This window comes from Protomyctophum bolini (genome assembly GCF_963924005.1).
Source record: "Protomyctophum bolini genome assembly, chromosome: 11".
Classification (NCBI taxonomy): domain Eukaryota; kingdom Metazoa; phylum Chordata; class Actinopteri; order Myctophiformes; family Myctophidae; genus Protomyctophum; species Protomyctophum bolini.
The window spans coordinates 12721723-12744894 of record NC_137872.1 but is presented as its reverse complement, the minus strand read 5'-3'; the positions used below and the strand labels follow the sequence as shown (position 1 = coordinate 12744894).

Genomic DNA, 23172 nt, shown 5'->3' with positions numbered 1-23172 from the left:
ATCTGGAAAAAACAACTCAACTGAGGATTATGATATGCTACCGCCGCTGACAGAAGTCAGTATTTATCACCATCTTCTTTATGGAATGAGCTTTTGCACCCTTGCTGAGTTGGGTGGGAACCCCTTTTGGTGTTAGCATTATGTTATGCTTTAGCTATTGAAAAATAGCAGATCTACAAGCTCATAGCGCGCCACTCGGTGGCACGCTATGAGCTTGTAGGTCTGCTCGTAGGTCTGCTATTTTTGAAAAATCAAGAGCGACTGACATAGAAACATAGCTTTTTCAGAAAACTGTCAGGATGTAGAAGACATTTTTAGAATATGATCTCAGGTCAAAATGGGTTAACAACCTGGTTCTGGTTCCACTTCCACTGTAGCCTCTGGTTCTGGTTCCACAGGACTCTCTGGTTCTATTTCCACAGGACTCTCTGGTTCTATTTCCACAGGACTCTCTGGTTCTATTTCCACAGGACTCTCTGGTTCTATTTCCACAGGACTCTCTGGTTCTATTTCCACAGGACTCTCTGGTTCTATTTCCACAGGACTCTCTGGTTCTATTTCCACAGGACTCTCTGGTTCTCGTTTCACTGTAGCCTCTGGTTCTATTTTCACAGGACTCTCTGGTTCTCGTTTCACTGTAGCCCATGGTTCTATTTCCACAGGACTCTCTGGTTCTATTTCCACAGGACTCCCTGGTTCTCGTTTCACTGTAGCCCATGGTTCTGATTCCTCTGTAGCCACTGATTCTCGTTCAACTGTAGCCTCTGGTTCTGATTCCTCTGTAGCCACTGATTCTCGTTCAACTGTAGCCTCTAGTTCTGGTTCCTCTGTATCCACTGGTTCTCGTTCAACTGTAGCATTTGCTGATTTGCCACCTTTCCTTCTCTTTGCCCTCATACTCCGCTCTATTTTGTGTAGTGATGCGCTCAGTGTTGCCTTCATTTTTTCAAGCTTAGCCTTTTCATAGGCTGGATCTGAAAAGAACAAAGTTGTGTTGCTTAGTTGTGTAAAAAAAACAAAGTTTTTAATAATACATTTTTATTATTATTGTTATTATTATTAAATTATTATTGATTCATGTAGTAAAGGGGATATGACATCTCTCAAGAACCACTTACGTGGCTGGATAGGGTTAGTAGATTTAGTGTTAGGATTTGGCTACTAAGACCATGCAATGATCTGATTAAACGTGATGTTGTCCCTTTCAGTGCATTTATAGCATTGGAACCACTGCCATATGAACCATGGCTAGAGCTCTAGCCACAACTAGAGTTATCTCAAGTACTGATTATTATTATCATGGAATTATTATTCATGCATGAGTCACTGAGTAAGTAGCCTCGGAAACCTGGGGCCGAGTCCACCTCAATTCGGCATACAGTAGTCAGTACAGTACACACGTCGGTCTCTCTCTGCTGATTTCTGATAGTCTGCACCTTCGTTAATTTGACGCAGACACGCACACAGCCACACACGTACACACACTCCTCTCTCTCTCTCTCTCTCTCTCTCTCTCTCTCTCTCTCTCTCTGTCGCTCTAATTAATTAGTCTCATGTCCTGCAGCTGTACGTGTCTAGTTTCTCCCGCGGATCCTGCCGGGAGCTGCCTATGCCATAGAAAGCATAGGTGAGTTCCAGTCTACTGAGTAAGTAAACGGGACATGAGATATGTCAGGTACCACCTCAAAAGCAGGCAGACACAGAACAAGTTGTTGTTTCAAGCTTTGACATCCTTTCAGACGTCGTCGGAAAGGACAGCACGGGTCAGGGTTTCGGGGAGGCAGTCCGCGGAGCGTCGGTTCCGATAGGGGTTTAGCAAGCCATAGCCTAGGCAGCATTCCTTTTCAGGTTTATGATCCAGTCGGACGAGTGGATGGTTATTTACGTTGTAAATGTAGTCGCTGATTTGTAGTCATCAGGCAGGAAACCACAAGCCGGAATCATAAGTACCCAAAATAATTCCTGTGATCATAATTTTGGGGTCTACCCAATAAACCCCTTGATGTTGCTGTTTTGCAGATTTTTTAAATATACTGTAAATGTGAGTGTATTTTCCAGAGACTAGCGTCTGTATACCTTTGATATCCTACAGGGAAATTATATTTGTATTGGGTAGAGTAGACCCTAAATTTATGATCTTGGGGAATTTGGGTACCTGACAGATCAGCGAATTAAATGGCACCGGTCTGCAACAGGTCAGTCCAGACGCTGCAATTTCTGGTGAGAAACACTTTGAAATTAAGAATTCAGGAATGCTATTGCTTACCGCTTCTCTTATTCATCTTGTTTTGAGTGCGTTTGAGTGCCAACAGCCGAGCTTTTTCTTTTGCTTTTTTACCTGAGACACAGAGACAAAAGACAATCATTACTGTACAGCTAGCCTAAGAAACTACAGTAATAGGATTTTCACAGCTAAGCTTCAAAAAGAAATTACTGAACAAAACAAACAAAAAAAGGAAAAGGCCAGTCGAAACCAATGATGGGAAGCCGAGTTATTCTATTTATTATTATTATTAATTTATTTTTAATGTATTATTATTATTATTATCTTCTACAAATGGCAACGGTCTGCAACTGGTCAGTCCAGACTGCGGTCATGTCTGGTGGGAACTGGCCTTAACACTTGGAAGCGAGTTTCTAGTAGAAATGAAGAATTCAAGATGATTACCTTTGCGTTTGCGTTTCTGAGTCCTCTCGTGTTTGACCATGTCTTTGATCAAAGACACTGCACCTCTCTGTTTTTTACAACCTGAGACAGAGAGACAACCGACAATGATTACGGCTAGCCTAAGAAACTACAGTACTAGGATTTTCACAGCTAAGCTGAGTTGAGACTAAAGGCCAGTCGAAACCAATGATTCGCACCTTCCACTTTGCATTGCTGTTTTCAAAGACATTTCTAATTATCACACGTCAGTAGCCACCAGCTGCATAACGCACTTCAGCGTTGTGCCGTGCTATTGACATTCCGGAAGGCAACGACATTAGCCGATCACGTGACAGCTATTTTCATTTATTTATTTTCAATTTCCGCTGCAATTTTTGGTGAGAGCTGGCCTTAAAGGACAACTTTAGTTTTTTTCAACCAAGGTTCATGTTTTAGGTTGTTATTAGAGAAAGTAAAAGATGAGTGTTATTTTTTTTCTTCATTTCTTTCGTTTTAGGTATTTTAGCTGTTTTTGACAGGGGGGCGAGGGCATTCGAGCATGGGGCAAAATGTGTACTTTGTTACAAAATTTTACAGCGATTTATTTTTTTAAATTTTACTATAGTCCTACTAGACCCCAAGAAATTACATCTGGCCACAAAAGATCACGAGATCTACTGAATGTGTCAAACTGACATTGAGCCTACGACACACAGTGTGGCTTCCCCCCAGTAGGCCTCCTTCACATTCAGTAGATCCTGCGATCTTCTGTGGCCAGATGTAATTTCCTGGGGTCTATTAGGACTATAATAAATAATTAAAAAATAAATTGGCATAATATTTTGTAAATAAATACATATTTAGCCCCATGCTCGAATGCCCCCGCCCCCCTGTCAAAAACAGCTAAAATCCGTAAAACGAAACAAAGCAGCAAATGAAAAAAGTTTAACACTCATCTTTTACTTTCTCAATAACAACCTCAAACATGAACCTTGGTTGAAAAAAACTCAAGTTGTCCTTTAGGATCCCTGGCTAATAAGACAAATATTTCTTAAAACATTATACTTGCCCTCTTTAACTAACATTTTTAAATGAAAACACCTTAAATATTTTATTTCTTTCATAAATAGAGAATATTTTACTCCATAGGAACTGCTCCCGTCGCAAGTTGATTATGTCCTATGTCCATTTGTGGTCCAGCCCTATCGAATATATGGAATGCACTTGCTAATAAAAAGTATTTAAAATATTGCTTTGATATTAACCTTAGGAAGTATTAAGCTGTTTTTATTAGCATATGCATTCCATACATTCCATAGGGCTAGACCATATGGACATATGACATAATCAACTTGCGACAGGAGTAGTTTCTATTCAGTGAAAGATTCTTTATTTATGAAAGAAATAAAATATTTAAGGTGTTTTTATTTTAAGATTTTCGTTATAGAGGGCAAGTATGAATGAATAGTGCTCTACATTTACATGGTAAGTTTCATCATTTGCATTTAAGTTTTTACAAAGGTCTAGGCTGAAGCCGAAGCTTAGAAACAAAATACAAAGTTAATATAAAGAAAAGAAACAAAATACAAAGGAAACAGAAAATGTTAATGTTTAATGATAATAATAATCATTTTATGATAATGTTTTATATCTATTTAATAACCTACTTTTAAATAGCTTTTTAAATTTGATAAGTGATGTGAGTAGCTTTAGTTCATTATCCAGTATAATGTTTAAAGGCATACTGTATTTGACTTATTAACCACTAACCAGGGATCATTTTAACACTTGGAAGTACATTTCTACTAAAAATGAAGAGTTCAGGAATGGTTACCTTTGCTGCTGCTCTTCTTCTTCCTCATCTTTCTTTCTTTCTTACGCTTGCGTTTCTCTAAGATCATAGTCTCTGCTCTGATCTTCTGATCCTGCAGACGCTGTGCCTGTGTCCTCCACATCTGAGCAAATGGGCATTTTACATACCAACACCACAAGCCCTAACAAAATAACGCTCAGAGCACTAAAGATATTTATGACTTGTGTTAAAAGCTTGAACTAACTTACCAGTTTCTCTTCTCCAGGCAAATTCCTCCAAATGTCTGCCATCTTGCTACTGAACTGTCCAAACACTGTAGGTCAGAAATACAGACTGACTTAGTGCTAGTTCCATTCAATTCATTACAGTTAAAGGTCCAGTCCAGTCAGTCATTTAAGTTATCTGATATATTTATATACTTCTTATAGTTTTGTATAATAAACATATTCTAAAATAAAAACAGTGCCATTACTTTACTTTCTTATCTGTTATCCTGACATTATGTAAGATGAGAGCTTTATCTTGTGAGAGAAACGCCAGAGACAGTAATGAAAGTGCTATAGATACAGCATGATGGAAAGACATCAAAACAAAACCATTGGTAAGTTGGCAAGAGGAAAATAAAGAAATAATAAATAAGTACAATAGTTCTGGAAACCTTTAGGTTGTGAAATGAAAGTCCTTTATAAGTTTGCAGGCTAGCGTTGTCAGTGTGGCAATCGCCAGCAGCTGGACATGAGCAGCAGTCATCCCACAGCTTGCGGGGCTGTAATGATGATGGCGACGGCTGTAACCGTGACGATGACAGTTCACAATAAAGAGCTTATATTTTGGGAAGTGAATAACTGGCGTTGTTGTTTGGTGCATAATATGATAATGGTCAATGTCGGTGTAACCGAGGTGAACGGGGCAGAATAGACAGGTTTTGAGGACAGAATTCCTGAGGACGGATTTTGAAGACAGAGGTTTGCTTATTCACAGTAGGATAATAATAATAATAATAACAATATTAAATGAAATGTTTACGTTGTTGTTTGTTTCCACCCTTGAGTGCTTTTGCTCCCCCGGAGTCCTTACAGAACATCTGGTACCCTGTAAGGGGCACTGGTTTCTTGGGCTGTTTGAACTAAGACAGAGGAATATGAGATTCAAAGATGTATTTATTAGTCATATTTTAGACATCAACTAGAATGTCTGCCCACAATTACACAATACACCATCATCGCGCACGCGCGCACACACACACACACACACACACCCCCCCCCCGGCTATCAGTGGCACTGAATGGGGCTTTAACATTACCTTCTTTACATCCAAGTTCTTAGTCTTATCCTTCTTTTTCTTCTTTCCCGTGTCTTTCTCAGGATGGTGGAATTTGAACGGTAACGGAGCAGGTGGGCCCATAGCATACATAGGACCCACATGTTTGAAGGTGTACATATTGGCGCTGCCTGGAATAAGCCCTGTACAGAGAATGAGAATAATCAACTTTAAATGCAGAATCAGATATAACTTCACGCATACTGAACCAGTTTCTACATTATGAGGATAATTAATGTAGCCAATAGGTTGTGTGCTTTTTTTTGTACATTTGCACGTGCAGTTTAAGCACAGTGTTGTTTTGTAATTCATGTTATTACATATTTTGTTCAATTGTACTTTAATTTACCTATATCAGTCCTAGCTGGAGAAAGGACTAGGTTTCTTCTAAATTAACATTTATCTTATTAGATGGCTTTGTTGAATACTTACTTAATTATTTGCAGTACTTGTTCAGTACTTGTTGCCTATTTATGTTAATGCTTATTTGTTCACATATGCTATATGTACATAATTTAGAAAGATATGTGTAATTTGCTTGTCCCCAGATGCTGAGTTAATTAACTCTTTGAGCAGGTATTCATTCATTCATTCATTCTTCCGCCAGTGCCACAGTCTTTTCAGCCGTTGTCTTATTTTGAAGACCGGAAGTTAAAACGGCTGTGTAAAGTTGTCTCGTGATCTTATTTTAATTCACCCGAAACGTACATTTTGTAACCGTGTCCGTGATCATCGACACTTTTATGGTCACTTTGGTCATTGAATAAAGCTTGTTTTGGAAAAAAACGCAATCTGTGAAAAGAATCCGAGATAAATGCATCTATCTAATAATTTAGCAGACACTTGCTGTTTAAATCGCTCGGTCGCTGTCTGTCAGTCAGAGTACTTCCTTAGCATAGAGCAAGACACTGTTCACGGAACCTAGCGCCGCACAGCCCTGTCCTCCAACCTCAATCGGCCCTGCATTACACACGCCTAACATTCATCTTAATTAAATTAATTTGCGACAAAGAAATAAAACATCTCCCCGCAATTCACGTGTCACCAGTGTCACCAGTGAAATGCATGTTGGGACGGACACAGATTAATACTGGGTCACACTTTTCCGCGCAACAGACCCACACGCCCAAACTGAACATCCTTTGCTGTTCATATATTCACAACGGTTTTAGAAAACTAGTTTAAAAAAATCTGTTCTGCTGGAAGGAGACAGCTGGCTGACGTTTGACTTTATTATTAGTTTATTTCTTGTTTACTCGATCGCCTAGCAACCGAGAGTTATTCAGACAGAGTACGATCTAACTTAATCAATACAAAACACAAAATCTCGTCTTTCCTGCCTTTGACAAGTTATCTCATCTTTGGCGAATTAACACAATGTAAACACATCTACTGCATGATCTGCATCATGTTCACCCACCTAAAGATCCTGTGCTGTGCTGTTCCTTGTCCATGTCCTTGTCCTTGTCCTTGTCCTTGTCCTGAACCTTCTTCGGCTTCACATACATCCTCGACTCCCCTCGGTAAATGAAGTTTTCACGGCCTCTTTTCTTCTTCTTGTGTGAGTTGCCACTAACAAGTGATTCCTAATTTAAAATAAGACAGTGTGTTTATATGTAATGGCTCACAGAAATCTGTGACGTCTTTAAAAAAAATTAACGTGTGAAATGATCTGATCGAGCTGATAACCTAGCATCTTTAAAGCTGTCAAATTAAAAGATAGACCATGGTTGTGCAAAGATGAAGATTTTACAGTGGGCCGTTAAACTATACCAAACAGTACTGAAGTAAAAAATACTAGACTGATTCTCTGTGTTAGTTGCGGAAATCCCTTTCCCCGATAGGACGTAGCGCATGGAAGGAACGGGTTATTTCAACCAGTTCCATTCCCCCCCATCAGGGGTCCCGGCTCACCAGGGGGAGGCAATATAGTATAGTGTGAAACCGAATAATTTCAAGACGTGGTGGCTCACGGCAAAGAAACAGCTCTTATGAATCAATCGTTCAAGCCCGACCCACCACTACTGCTCTCTCTCCATCCTCTCGTCCTCCATACTCTCCTCGCTACCCTGCCTGGATTCCTTCCCCTCACACCTCACCTGACACTGCAAACTCATCCTTTCTCTCCACTATCTCGTCTGCATTTGACCATCACTGACCTCTCTTTTACAGCCCAGCACACCCATGTCCACCCCCTCCCTGGCTATCTGAAACCCTCAGAGCTGAACGAACACCTCTCAGGGCAGACGAAAGGAAGTGGCATATAAGACCAAGCAACCAGATGCCCTCTCCCATTTTAACTCACTCTTTTCTGCCTTCTCCCTCTCACTATCCACTTCTAATCCTGTACCACTAACCCAAGGAAGCTCTGCTCCCCTTCATTACCTCCATCATCAACACATCGGTAACCTCAGGCTGGGCCCCATCTGCCTTCAAGTCAGCTAGAGTAATATAATGCCACTTTTTTACTATTTAGAAAAACATTTTTGAATAGTTAAAATAGCCAATTTACATCGACACGAACGCTGCTTCATCTCTCCTTGAGTGCCTGTCACCTCCTTGTGTTCATTGTGTTCATAATAGTTTAGTCAAAGAAGTTATTTGACTTGTGCCAGCCATTGTGCGCAATTCCATTTGCTCGTTCAGTTTCATCACCCCATAGCGCAGCAAATGCGGTTTTATCCGATTTCCCGAACTTTCAGACCAGATCAGTTATATAAAAACTTGACTATTGTAACTCTCTCCTTACTGGCCTACCAGCATGTGCACTTAAGCCTCTCCAATTGATCCAGAATGCCGCAGCACGCTTGGTCTTCAACCAGCCCAAATTCTCACATGTCTCTCCCCTTCTCTGCTCTCTCCATTGGCTCCCGGACCGGTTGCCCAGTCCGGGCAGCAACCGGCATCAAAACATTGATGCTGGCCTACAAAGCAACCAAAGGTATGGCACCCCCATATCTTCAAAGTCTGATCCAACCCTTCAACTCACCCGCTCACTCCCTTCTGGCTCCAAAACTATGGAATGAACTTCCCATTGCAATCAGAGCTGCAGACTCACTCCCAATCTTCCGCCGTTGTCAGAAAACTCACCTCCGCTTCAGCTGATATCCATGCTGTCATCCATGCTGGTAAAACTCTTCTCTTCTGTTCAGGAGAACAAACCACATTTCCGTCTTGAGCGTCTTCTGAATTCGTCTATAAACAGAAACAGACATTATATTGTTGAGCATTATTATTCCTTCAGTTTTCTAGTAGCATTTTTTCGTACCCATAACGAGTACCGATATCAGTGTGTAATTTAACCCATTTATGCCTGACGTCGATTATATATATTTTAACGTGTCTTTTTTTCTGAAAAACCTCATGTTTCTATATTAGTGGTTCTCAATATTTCATGTCAAGGACCCCAAGAATTATATGTAATATGCCTCCGTCCCACCATCTGGAAATATGTAGTTCCAGGGACCCACCCAGAAGCAAAGATTTGAGTTAAAATGTTTGCTCTGAAAGAATATATATTCAAAGATTTGTGACACATTATCACGATTTTTCAAAAATAGCAGACCTACAAGCTCGAGCTATGATGAGCTTGTAGATCTGCTATTTTTCAATAGCTAAATTATAACAATGTTTAAAACACCAAAAGGGGTTCCCGCCCAAAACACATCAAAGTGTGGTCCAGGGACCCTCAATGCCTATTCATAGTTGAGTTTTCGGGTGACCACCGCTATCACCGAAAACTACAACATAATATCACTGAGCCCTCTGTGGGGGAACGCACAGAGGAACAGGGAGACAGGCTCGCAGTATAGCCAGCCTGTCTGCCTCCCGTAGCTCCCCCCGTTCCACTGCCTCCCCGTTCCTCTGTCTCCACACACACACACACACACACACACTGCACGGCCAGGAGGACACAGGACAGCACTGCCCGGCTTTGCTCCATGGTCGTTTTGCGAGCTGAGCTCCCAGTGTATAAAGAGCGGGAAACAAAGGACAAAAAAGAACAAAGGAATAATAGAGACAGCGATAGAAATAGAATAATAGGAAAGGAACAGAAAAGGACCAGATAGGAAGAGTAGAGGCAGATTATAGGCAGTAGAGAGAACGCAGAGGGGAAACAATGGATGAATTAGAGGAAGTGTTGACCATGGAGGGTAGGAGATATGAGCACGTGATAGACTATGACACCTTCATCAAAACCACTGTTCTGGTATAGAGGTGACCACCGAAGCAGTGGTCACCTCTTTACCCAACTCAACTATGAATAGGCCTTCACTGTTCCTTCTTATGGCCGTTCCATATTGTACTTCACAAGTCTGTAACTCAGAGTGTACTAGAGAAAGTGCCCCCCTGGATAATAGCGGTATACCGATTTGCATGATGTATGGATAAAATATGTACGAGTAATGTACAGAAATGTGCCTCATGGTGGCGCTATAACCGGCATATGTGGCATTTCTTCCTCGGCCTAGTGGGAATGTGTGTGCATAATTTCACGGAAATTGCACGCTGTGTCAATGATTTGAGGCATTTTGTTGGAAATGGACAAATCCTACAAACTTTGGAAGGCAATCTTAGCGATTGGGGATGGAATATGTGGAAGTGGACAGGTCCGTATCGATCACATGACTGTATGAAAATTTGGGGCAGAGGTTCGTCGTTGGCATCCAGGGAGTGTGTGCACACAGTTTGGCATCGACCGGGCCAACGGTGCCGGAGATTAGCTGTACGCTGTACACGGACAGACGGACGGACGGACGGACGGACGGACGCACGCACGCACACACACACACACACGCGCGCACACAGACGGACAGAGTGCAAAACATACTCTCTCCCATGCCTTCGGCCTGGTGGAGACAACGAATGGAACCAAACGAACCATTTGGTTCCATTGGTATACTTTCAGAGTTATGGTGATCCTTGAAATTAAAAGGTTTGAGAACCACTTCTAGGGATAAATAAGAAATCCATTAATAATTGCGAAAGTGCAGCTAAAATAAAAAAATGTAAATAGTACAGTAAGAGTATGACACAGTCGTACAACAGTTTCTTGTAGCTGATGGTCGTTGATAGACTGGGATTCTCCAAGTAGCTGCAGGTGAGCTGCTGCATCGATGGGATCCACATCAGGGGCACCGCTAGACGCTCTCGAAGGAGACACCTGCCCTGTCGTGATTCCTACATCTTTTGTAGAACCTGACACACAGAGACAACCAATAATGATTACGGTTAGCCTAAGAAACTACAGTACTAGGATTTTCACAGGTAAGCTTCAAAAAGAAATTACCTGAACAAAAACAGAATAATAATCTTGGAGTCTAAAGGCCAGTCCAAGCCAAGGATTCGCAATGCAACTAGTTGCAACTGCAACTCTTTGCAACTACTTGCAACCATTATCTAGTTATCTACAAATGGCACCGGTCTGCAACTGGTCAGACCAGACCGCTGCAATTTCGCTGCGACTTTCCTCTGGGACAAGACAAAGGACTGTTCGCTTCGTTCACGTCTCATATTTGCATTGCCTTTTTATGTAATCGAGCCACTTGAACTATCCATGTAGCTTTACCTTCGGGACATGATTTGGGAGGTCCGTTGGTAGGCTGACCTGGCATGCCTGGAGGAACGCTTGCAGGTCCAGGAGGAGGCATACTTGGAACTACCATGCCTGCAAACATAAATGCTATAAATGAGAACAGAATGGTTTTATTGGTTTACAAATGGGGAGGCAGCACACCAAATAATGCCATCTTGAAGAAAAAAATCCCTTCGCTCGTTCGAGATCTGTAGCTCTCTTCCCCCTCCCTCGAGTGGTGGTAGATTATATTATTGATGATTATTGATATATTATATAACAGATATAAGAAGTACACTGTAATTTAACTTTGAAAGTGTAACCAAATCTTCTCGTTCCGTTTTGTACCTTGAAACACCTACAGTATAGAGCTGAGCTAGAAAACATAATTCCTGCTACTATATTATTTATGAGCAACAAAATGTGTTCCTATTGCTTTGCAAAGGGTTTGTATAAAACCAAACAGCCAAAACATTTACGTGGCTCCAGAAAACATCAACGTTGATTGGCTGACATGATGGGTGGAGTAGGGGGGAAGCGAAAGTCGCTTCAGTTGGATTTTTCCACCTGGGACAAGTCAAAGATATCAGGCGACCGCTCGCTTCGTCCATGTTTTGTTTTTGCATTGACTTTGTATGTAATCACGCTGCTTGAACTATCCAGGTTTGAATGTAGCTTTACCTTCGGGACATGATTTGGGAGGTCCGTTGGTAGGCTTCCCTGGCATGCCTGGAGGAACGCTTGCTGGTCCAGGAGGAGGCATACTTGGAACTACCATGCCTGCAAACATAAATTATATACATGAGAACAGAATGGTTTACAAATGGGGAGGCAGCGCACCAAATAATCACATCTTGTCACCAGGGGTCACTGTTCAGCCTTCATAGAACTTCTTTGTTTGAAACTATTGTGTATTCTTTAGTCGATAATTCTGTAGAACAAAAAAATATATATATAATGATGGAAAACAACAAATGACTCAAGTCATTATATATCAGCTTGCATTCCATTCTCTTGCATATTGGACCTTAGTGGGGCTTTCTGTAGTTGCGTGTGCAGTCTCTAGTCATGATGCTGTGGGAGAGAGGGGAGCGGGCTTAGCGTCCCATTGGCCGTGGGGCTTAGTGTCCCATTGGCCGTATATGGCTAGTCTCCCATTGGCTTAGAGGCCAGCCAATCATGAAAATCTCGCCACTCCATAGCTATTCGCTACTAGCACTGATAAGCTTTGCAAGCTGATAAAGTTGTTTCCAGTTGTTTCAATCGCTTCACTTTGGTTATCCAGGTCAGCGTTGGTAAAAAAAATAATAATAATCCCTTTGCTCGTTTGAGATCTGTAGCTCTCTTCCCCCTCCCTCGAGTGATGGTATATTATATTATTGGTGATTATTGATGTATTATATAACAGATTACTGTATGTAATCGAGCCGCTTGAACTATCCAGGTTTGAATGTAGCTTTACCTTTGGGACATGATTTGGGAGGTCCGTTGGTAGGCTGACCTGGCATGCCTGGAGGAACGCCTGCAGGTCCGGGAGGAGGCATACTTGGAACTACCATGCCTGCAAACATAAATGCTATACATGAGAACAGAATGGTTTACAAATGGGGAGGCAGCACACCAAATAATCACATCTTGTCACCAGGGGTCTCTGTTCAGCCTTCATAGAACTTCTTTGTTTGAAACTATTGTGTTTTCTTTAGTCGATAATTCTGTAGAACAAAAATATATAAATTATGGAAAACAACAAATGACTCAAGTCATTATATATCAGCTTGCATTCCATTCTCTTGCATATTGGACCTTAGTGGGGCTTTCTGTAGTTGCGTGTGCAGTCTCTAGTCATGGTGCTGTGGTGGAGAGGAGAGCAGGCTTAGCGTCCCATTGACCGTGGGGCTTAGTGTCCCATTGGCCGTATAGGGCTAGATTCCCATTGGCTTGGAGGCCAGCCAATCGTGAAAATCTCTCCACTACATCGCTACTAGCACTCAGGGAGTCAGGGCTATCACTGATAAGCTCTGTAAGCTGATAAAAACAACTCACCATGTTGTCTGCTATAGTTAGCAGTTAGGTGCGTTCAAACCTAAAGATATACTTTATTTGTATCCAGTTGTTTCAATCGCTTCACTTTGGTTTTGCAGGTAAAAAGAAACAAAAAGGGGGGGAAAAAGAAGAAAAAAAATCCCTTCGCTCGATCGAGATCTGTAGCTCTCTTCCCCCTCCCTCGAGTGATGGTATATTATATTATTGGTGATTATTGATACATTATATAACAGATTACTGTATGTAATCGCGCCGCTTGACCTATCAAGTAGCTTTACCTTTGGGACATGATTTGGGAGGTCTGTCGGTAGGCTTCCCTGGCATGCCTGGAGGAAGGCTTGCAGGTCCAGGAAGAGGCATACTTGGAATGTACGCTATACATGAGAACAGAATGGTTTACAAATGAGGAGGCAGCACAGCAACATAATCACATCTTGCCACCAAGGGTCTCTGTTCAGCCTTCATACAACTTCTTTGTTTGAAACTATTGTGTTTTCTTTAGTCGATAATTCAGTAGAAATACATATTATGGAGGGGAAAAAAATAACTCACCATGTTGTCTGCTAGCTTGAGCAAAGTTGGCTTGAGCTGGTCCTGGACCAGCTCTTGGTACAGCTCTAGGCCCAGTGGAAGGTGGCATGTTGGGAATGGGTTGCTGCTGCATGCCTGGCATGGGCCTCTTGCCTTGCACAGCCATCAGCAGGTGCTCTGGTAGAGGCTGACCACGTTTCAGCATCTTGCAGGCCTTGATCTGGGCGCTGAATTGGTGCAGCTGGTTCTGGCTGAAAAGAGGGGGTTGATCTGAACCACCTGGTCCCCGTCCCGCACCACCAACGCTACTGTGGTTCGGCTGGCCCATGCCCTGGCCAGGGTCTCTGCTGCCCTCCATTGGGGCATGTTCTGAGCCCCCCAATGGAGAGGGGTAACATAGGAAGAACAAGAGAGGAAATATGGTCAGTTAACGACCAGGGATACGCTGGAAGTGTCTTATAGTGTCTTCATATGATGTAGGAAAACACATTTGACCAAAACTACTAGACGCAGGTTAAGATCATTCACATAACAATGACATCACATAATTCTTCCAGGGGAGATTAACAGTGGCGTGCCACCTACCATATTTATTTGCATCTTATTTATTTGTATAGATACTTGCCTATTTATGTTCATGCTTACAGCTATGTACATCATTTAGAAAGATATCTGCCTTTTGCTTGTCCCCAGATGCCGAGTTGTTTATTATGCCTTTAAAGTCTTTGAATTAAGACGATGTAAACTCATCTACTGCATCATGTTCACCCACCTCCAGATCCTTTACTGTGATTCTTCCCTCTTCCACTCTTCTCCTTGTTCCTGTCCATCACCTTCATCGTCGTACTCTTCTTGCTCTCCTTCTTGGACAGATGATCATCCTAATTTACAATAAGACAGTGTGTTTATACATAATGGCTCACAGAAATCAGTGAGGTCTTCGAAAAAGTATAAAATGATCTGAGCTGATAACCTAGCATCTTTAAATATGTAAATGGAACGAGCGTTGTGCGTTTAGAACTTGTAGATAGCACTTATAACACATGAATAGCACTTACACCAACTGTAATTTCACATTTTGAAAATAACACAAGAAGGTTAGAAGAACTGACTCTTTGAGAAGGACTGCGTGCATCTTCATTACTGGTCTTCCTCACCTTGGGGGTGGGGGCGATCTGTCCTGATGACGTCCCACCATTTGCACCGGATCTTTTGGAGGCTCTGGATCTGCTCACTGCCGATTGGAACAAAATGCAATTAATGGATTTGTTTTTACGTAGACTTGTTAAATTAAATTTCAGAGACCTCCTAACTCTGACAGAATACAATGGATCCTTGCGAGCCCATTTGGTTCCATTTGTACACTGAGTGTTACAGACCCTGTAAGGGTCCAATTGGTTCCATGTGTACACTCTCAGAGCTACAGACCTATAAGGGTTCATTTGGAACCCCCTCAAGGAACCCTGAGGATCCCTCTGGACCTCACGTTGGGACCCACTGAATGAAGGCATGAGGATACAGATTGCTTTTCAAAGGAAACAGAGCGTTTTGTTGCCATTTAGCGTCTTTCCTAAGTTGGGAAGTCCTACTGTGTAACATCCATCTGTAGTGTTGTTTATATAGCAATACCTATGGGCCTGCAATTCCCAGAATTTAGTTCAAAACAAAAACAACAGAATTGGCCATATTGTTAAGAAATATTGTTAAGAAATTGGGCCTCTTCCTTATTTCCTTCACAGGTGTTACTAAAGATACTAATATCAGTTTAATTCTGGACAAACAGAGTCAGTGTCAATGATACTAGTGCTGATATTGTGCATGCTGGCTCACTGGAACCACTCTGGTACACCAGTGGGTCAGAAAGTGTGGTCCAGGGACCCTTGTTGTTCCTTGAGGTAAATGGACCCTTTATGAGCATGTACAAATGGCGCGCGCACACACACACACACACACACACACACACACACACACACACACACACACACACACACACACACACACACACACACACACACACACACACACACACACACACACACACACACACACACACACACACACACACACACACACACACACACACACACACACACACACACACACACACACACACACACACACACACACACACACACACACACACACACACACACACACACACACACACACACACACACACACACACACACACACACACACACACACACACACACACACACACACCTTTAAGTGAAGAGAGGGAGGCAGCTGTAATCCATGCTGTCATCCATGCTGGTAAAACTCTTCTCTTCTGTTCAGGAGAACAAACCAAACTTCTGTCTTCTTTCTATAAACGGAAACAGACATTAAATTGTTGAGCATTATTATTCCATTGGTTTTCTAGGAGGATTTTCCATTACCTATAACAAGTACCAATCCAATACCCATGTGAATTTTATTGAGAGGATGGCCCCTTGAGATGCAGCATCTCGTTTTAGAGGGGGTCCTATACATACAACTACAACATTACAGCAGTGCAAGTACACAGTACTAAATACACATACTGTAGGTGCAACATAACATACAGTACAAATACACAGGACATACACATACAGTTACTGTAGCTTGCTTGTTTTCAAATGCATGTTGTAGTTACTTTAACTAATGTTACCTGTGTAACTTCCCCTCTACGGGTTTCTAAGCTCTGCGAGTCTCCCTCCTGCAGGATGTTAAGCTTGGAGCGGGCCAGGTGTAGTGGGGTCATCCCGGCTCGATCCAGGGCGTCCACGCGTGCTCCTGCACAGTAACATTACATCAAGGATATAATATTCTCTGAGGACATTTACATTCGTACATGGTTAACCGCTTCAATATATATATCGTCGTTACCTTGACGGTGGTATTGCGGTGGCGGAGAAGGTTCTGTCATGAGAAACATAGGACCCACAAGACTGTGGGTGACCACAGGACTCACAACAGGGTGGGTGACCACAGGACTCACAACAGGGTGAGTGACCACAGGACTCACAACAGGGTGAGTGACCACAGGGCCCACAACAGGGTGAGTGACCACTCTGGAGGTGTCTGTACAGAAGAGATGTGACAAATTAAGCTAAAGACACAAGTTTAAATACAGAATCTGATCTCACTTCACACATACTGAACCAATTACTACATTATGAGGATAATATAAGTTTAGTTATATAGCCATATGGCCTACAAAGCCAAAGTGCAGTAACTACGAACAAAACTGTATTCTATGGAAAAACTAACATTCATACTGAGACTACAAGAGGATAAATTCTATAAAAAATGGGAAAAGTGGAATCTCTTCTCTCAGCCTAGCGATATTGCAATAGAATTTCATTGAATGTTTATTGTAATATGAAAAATGCAGCCTTTTCTTTTACTTTTTGTCCTTTTCTTTTTCTTTAGTTGAGTTTTTGTTTGTGTCTATTCTTCCTTCAATAAAAATTAAGTGAAAAAAAAAGAAGGTGTTTCAACTGGTCAGCCAAATCAGATATCGGCATAAGTGATATTACACTTATGTATACTGTATCTGTTCTTGAGGTAATTGTTTATCCCCCAAAATCACAAAGGCAAATTTCACTTTTGGGATACATAGTTGGAGTGTCCAAACACAGTTACTGCTTTGGCTTTGTAGGTTGTTTATTTTTTAGAAATTACCGCAGTTCACAATACTGAGATCAAAGTGAATCAATGTCCATTCATTGTCCAGGTTAATCAAGAAGCTGACCAACCTATGCTCTCATCTTCATTGCAGGAAGAAAAGTGGAGGGCTGTTCTTCCCTCGTCATCTGCAGCACAGGGGTCAATTTTGTCTTGAAGCTTTTGCACTGCAAGGGCATAATTAAAATAATACATATATTACTGCTATGGAGATGATATCCAAAGCGCCCTCCAGCTCATAAAACGTTTGTGGACACAGGCCATAAATCAAAGTCCTTTATTGTGTTCACAATAAACAGCTTATCATTTTGGGAACGTGAAAAACTGGCGTTGTTATTTGATGCTTTTGCTAATGGTCAATGCCCGTGTGCAAATTCAAATCAATTGCTCCAGCCACTGAGGTGAACGGGGCAGAATAGACAGGTTTTGAGGACAGAGGTTTGCTATTTATAGTAGGATAATAATTATAATAAATGAAATGTTTACTTTGTTTATTGTTTCCAGCCTGTCCTTGACCCACATGGGACTCCTTACAGAACGCCTGGTACCCTGTCGTAGGCACTGTTCGCTTGGGCATCTCGGGCTGTTTGAATTAAGACAGAGGAATATGAGTTTCAAGGACATATTTGTCATATGAAGTGAAATATTGGTATGCCAGACTGTGCTAACAATGCCCAATATAAGGTAGAATACAAATAAGGTGATACAAACTAAACACATTGTTTAATATATTGAGAATTGAATACACACACACACACACACACACACACACACACACACACACACACACACACACACACACACACAGTAGATAAGTAGTCAATAGAATAATGGTAGTTGCAGCACTAGAACTGTGTCCACTATGAGTGTCACTGAATGGGGCTTCAACGTTACCGTATCTTTATCCTTCTCATGGTTCTCTTCGTTCCTTTCCGTCACAGTGTCGTTACCATGATGGAGGTGTGGCGGCGGAGGAGCAGGTACCGCATGAGAACCCATGAGAAACATAGGACCCACAAGACTGTGGCTGACCACTGCGGAGGAGTCTGGAGGACTCGGAGCCCATGTTTCTGATTCTGATTCTGATGAAGTTGATTCTGAAGAGATGTGAATAATCAAGCGAAATACACAAGATTAAATACAGAAAAGTTTGTTGTTAAATTGTGGTGGCTCAGGGGTAGAGTGGCCCGATGGTAACAAGCAAGGTTCCTAGTTCGAACCCAGGCTCCCCAGAGTAACCTCAAAGTATCCTTGAGCAAAACACTGAACCGCTAATTGCTCCTGATGTGGAGCTGTTTGGTGCCTTGCATGGTTTCCACCGCCATCTGTGTATGAATGTGTGTGTGAATGGGTGAATGTAATGCACAATCTATGTAAAGCGCCTTGTATAAAGGCGCTATATAAATGCACCATTTACCATTTTACTTTAATTTACCGATATCCCAGTCCAAGCTGGAGAAAAGAAAGCTTTCATCTAGGGAATAATCAGCATTTATCATATTACATGGCTTTGTTAAATACTTATTTCTAATTTATTTCTAGCCATGGTTCATGACGCTCGTACTTCACGAGCGTCATGGCTTAACTCCCGCCTGTTTTACGCGATCGCTACATTTACATTGTAAACGTGTACATAAACATTCAGATTTATAATATAAAGTACTCACCACATGTGCCACGGGTGTTAGAAATGTACTGGTACAGCGATTAGCATTGCTGCATCCCGCGTTGTTTAATAAAATGTTTGTTTATTTGCCATTGGCTTTCAACTACGCGCCCCTATCGGCCGGGAGGAATGTGGCACTGGGTGTGTTTGATATAGGCATTTTGAATTTCCCAAACGAACCCCGTTTGGGAAATTTGGGAACCCCGTTTGGGAAACCCAGGGACAGGGGGACCTACAGGCACCTACAGGATGTCATGATAATCATGACAGTCATGTTTCAGGGCTACAGAGTTGTTAAATATGTCTTTAAAGTCTTGAATTAAAACGATGTAAACTACTGCATCATGTTCACCCACCTCCATCATCATCATATCCATCACCGTGATACTTTCCTCTTCCAGTCTTCTTCTTCTTCGGTGTACTCTTCTTCGGTGTACTCTTCTTCGGTGTACTCTTCTTCGGTGTACTGATCTTCTTCATGGGCAGGTGATCATTGTGTGTTTTCTTCTCCTTGTGTGAATCACAGGCACCAAGAAGGACATGTTCTGCTTCCTAATTTAAAATAAGACAGTGTGTTTATGCATAATGGCTCACAGAAATCAGTGAGGTCTTCAAAAAAAGTACCGGTAGTAAGAAATGATCCCAACTGATAATCTAGCGTCTTTAAAGCTGTCTAATGTAAATTAAAAGATAGAAGATGGTTAAAAGAAGAAATCTTGGGAACTGCTCTTGTGTCATATGTAAAAATGCTATATGTATTGTATTGCACTTTCCAAATAAAACATATATTATAAAAAAAAAAAAAAAAGAAGATGGTTGTGCAAAGATGAAGATTTTAACCAGAACTATTTAACACTGTTACTGAACAAACACTGCATAGCAATGATCACTCGTCTTCCTCATCTTGGGTATTTTCTCATCTTCATCAGTGGTTTTCCTCACCTTGGAGGTCATGTGATCTTCATCAGTGGTCTTCCTCACCGTGGGGGCGGGGGCGGTCTGTCCTGATGACGTCCCACCCTTTGCTCTGGGTCTTTTGGGGGCTCTGACTCTGCCCACTGCTAATTGGAACAACATGCAATTAATAAACTCAGAGTGTAACTCAGTATGGTTCCATACTGTATGTACACTCTCAGAGTTACAGACTCACTGGAAACACTCCACTCCTCTCCGGATGTGGAGAGGCAGACAGACAGTCACACACACAGATACCTTTAAGTGAAGGAGTAGCAGCTGTAATCCATGCTGTCATCCATGCTGGTAAAACTCTTCTCGTCTGTCCAGGAGACCAAACCCATCTTCTGTCTTCTGAGTATGTCTATAAACGGAAATAAACGGAATGAGCATTATTATTCCTTCAGTTTTCTAATAGCATTTTTTTGTGTGTGTTTTAATCCTAGATTAAAACACATCTAGGACAGTATCTGGTTCTCAAAGTGTGGTCCAGGGACCCTCACGGTTCCTTAGGGGGTTCCATATGGACATTCTCAGGTCTGTAACTCTGAGTGTACAAATGGAACCAAATGTACCCAAATGTGTTGATGGTGGTCCATGAAATTAAAAGATTTGAGAACCGCTGATTTAGGAATAAATAAGAATTGTTAAAGTGCAGCTACAAGTTAGTAAAATAATAACAAAACAGTTGTGCAACATCAACTGAAGCGTTCAAAATACAATGTTATACTTTCAAGAAAGTGTAAAAATAGCAGAAATAGTAGAAATAGTGCCTTGCATAGTTCTACATAGATCTACAAGCTTTTATTTAAAATAACCTTGGTTTCTTGTAGCTGATGGCCCTTGAGAGACTGGGATTGTCCAAGTAGCTGCAGGTGAGCTGCTGCATCGATGGGATCCACATCAGTGACACCTCTGAACGCTCTCGAAGGAGACACCTGCCCTGTCGTGATTCCTACAGCTTTTATAGAACCTGACACACAGAGACAACCAACAATGATTCCGGTTAGCCTAAGAAGAAATTACATGAACAAAAAAATAATGTGGGGCGCCCGCTGGCCTAGTGGTCCAGGCGCATGCCACATATAGGCTCTGGCCTGACAGCGTGTCGCGTGTTCGAGTCCCGTTCATGACGACCTTTGCTGCATGTCTCTCCCCTTCTCTCTCTCCCTCTTTCCTGTCCGTCTTCACTGTAACTATCAATAAAGGCACAAAAGCCAAAAATAAATATTAACAAAAAACAAAAAAAATAGTCTACAGGCCAGTCTAAACTAAAAGTCAAAACACAACTAGTTGCAACTGAAACTCTTTGCAACTACTTGCAACCATCATCTACAAATCATGACACCGGTCTGCAACTGGTCAGTCCCGACCGCTGCAGTTTCTTGCGACTAGTTGCATTGTGAACTGGCCTTAACACTTGGAAGTGAGAAAATAATCTGGCGACCCCCAAAGGGTCGCGACCCACAGGGGGGGCAGCACACCAACATAATCACAACTTTCCACCAGGCGTCTGTGTTAAGCCTTCATACAACTTCTTTGTTTGAAACTAATGTGTTTTCTTTAGTGATAATTCCATAGAAATACATAATATGGAAAAAAATAACTCACCATGTTGTCTGCTATAGTTAGCTTGAGCAAAGTTGGCTTGAGCTGGTCCTTGACCAGCTCTTGGTACAGCTCTAGGCCCAGTGGAAGGTGGCATGTTGGGCATGGGTTGCTGCTGCATTCCTGGCATGGGCCTCTTGCCTTGCACAGCCATCAGCAGGTGCTCTGGTAGAGGCTGACCGCGTTTCAGCATCTTGCAGGCCTTGATCTGGGCGCTGAATTGGTGCAGCTGGTTCTGGCTGAAAAGAGGGGGTTGATCTGAACCACCTGGTCCCCCTCCCGTACCGCCAGGCCCACCTGGACCCTGGGGACCACTGCGGTTAGGTTGGCCCTTGCCCTGGCCAGGGTTCCTGCTGCCCACCTTTGGGCCAAACCCAGGGACAGGGGGACCTACAGGCATCATGGGGCCAGAGGGTTGGCCCTTGCCCTGGCCAGGGTTCCTGCTGCCCACCTTTGGGCCAAACCCAGGGACAGGGGGACCTACAGGCATCATGGGGCCAGAGGGTTGGCCCTTGCCCTGGCCAGGGTTCCTGCTGCCCACCTTTGGGCCAAACCCAGGGACAGGGGGACCTACAGGCATCATGGGGCCAGAGGGTTGGCCCTTGCCCTGGCCAGGGTTCCTGCTGCCCACCTTTGGGCCAAACCCAGGGACAGGGGGACCTACAGGCATCATGGGGCCAGAGGGTTGGCCCTTGCCCTGGCCAGGGTTCCTGCTGCCCACCTTTGGGCCAAACCCAGGGACAGGGGGACCTACAGGCATCATGGGGCCAGAGGGTGGGCCATTGGCTGGGATAGGGCTTGAGGCATGTCCTGAGCCCCCCAATGGAGAGGGATAACCTAGGAAGAACAAGAGCGGAAATATGGTCAGCTAACGATCAGCAATAAGCTGGAAGTGTGTTATAGTAATATATGATGAAGGAAACACATTTAAAGGTCTGATGACATAAGCTTTATTATTTGTATTTTTATAACCTGTCCTCAATTGCACCCAAAAAACCTTTCTGTGGTTTGGGGTTTTCTGAATACTTTGCCTCAAATTGATTATACACCTGGTAATCAACGTGTTAATACTTTTCATAGTTAGAAATGCATTTTCTTAAATGGATAGTTCCAGATCTCGATTCTGATGACATCACCATCCACAGGCAAATCAGTTCGCGACAACACATACTCCAAGTCCAGCTTGAGAAGAACACTACACTCTACGTGCTACCTTCACACCCTAACTACACCACAACGACCCATGTGAGTCTCTCTCTCTCCACTGTGTGTGTGTGTGTGTGTGTGTGTGAGAGAGAGAGAATGCTTTGCTTGGACCACCTGCCTCAAAATACATCAATATGAT

General features: G+C 42.6%; 1 protein-coding gene across 5 annotated transcripts in view; it reads right to left on the bottom strand.

Annotated features, from left to right (window-relative positions):
• The window catches only part of LOC308324106 (uncharacterized protein), a 46425-nt gene that overhangs the window by 1113 nt on the left and 22140 nt on the right, over positions 1 to 23172 (bottom strand). For 4 of the 5 annotated variants that reach the window (XM_080776028.1, XM_080776029.1, XM_080776031.1 and 1 more), the window contains 28 exons: positions 21831 to 22664; positions 21038 to 21192; positions 20478 to 20583; positions 20208 to 20326; positions 19622 to 19817; positions 18494 to 18696; positions 18086 to 18182; positions 17671 to 17766; positions 16799 to 16993; positions 16581 to 16705; positions 16154 to 16256; positions 15088 to 15164; positions 14703 to 14811; positions 13952 to 14299; positions 13678 to 13773; positions 12819 to 12917; positions 12038 to 12136; positions 11351 to 11449; positions 10826 to 10980; positions 8872 to 8976; positions 7202 to 7367; positions 5764 to 5924; positions 5487 to 5586; positions 4709 to 4773; positions 4482 to 4602; positions 2669 to 2749; positions 2267 to 2338; positions 351 to 974 (listed from right to left, as the gene is read on the bottom strand). In XM_080776028.1, the coding sequence (XP_080632154.1) occupies positions 351 to 974; positions 2267 to 2338; positions 2669 to 2749; positions 4482 to 4602; positions 4709 to 4773; positions 5487 to 5586; positions 5764 to 5924; positions 7202 to 7367; positions 8872 to 8976; positions 10826 to 10980; positions 11351 to 11449; positions 12038 to 12136; positions 12819 to 12917; positions 13678 to 13773; positions 13952 to 14299; positions 14703 to 14811; positions 15088 to 15164; positions 16154 to 16256; positions 16581 to 16705; positions 16799 to 16993; positions 17671 to 17766; positions 18086 to 18182; positions 18494 to 18696; positions 19622 to 19817; positions 20208 to 20326; positions 20478 to 20583; positions 21038 to 21192; positions 21831 to 22664 (4806 nt within the window). The remainder of the gene's footprint in view (positions 1 to 350; positions 975 to 2266; positions 2339 to 2668; positions 2750 to 4481; positions 4603 to 4708; positions 4774 to 5486; positions 5587 to 5763; positions 5925 to 7201; positions 7368 to 8871; positions 8977 to 10825; positions 10981 to 11350; positions 11450 to 12037; positions 12137 to 12818; positions 12918 to 13677; positions 13774 to 13951; positions 14300 to 14702; positions 14812 to 15087; positions 15165 to 16153; positions 16257 to 16580; positions 16706 to 16798; positions 16994 to 17670; positions 17767 to 18085; positions 18183 to 18493; positions 18697 to 19621; positions 19818 to 20207; positions 20327 to 20477; positions 20584 to 21037; positions 21193 to 21830; positions 22665 to 23172) is intronic. The other variant, XM_080776030.1, reaches the window with a different exon arrangement.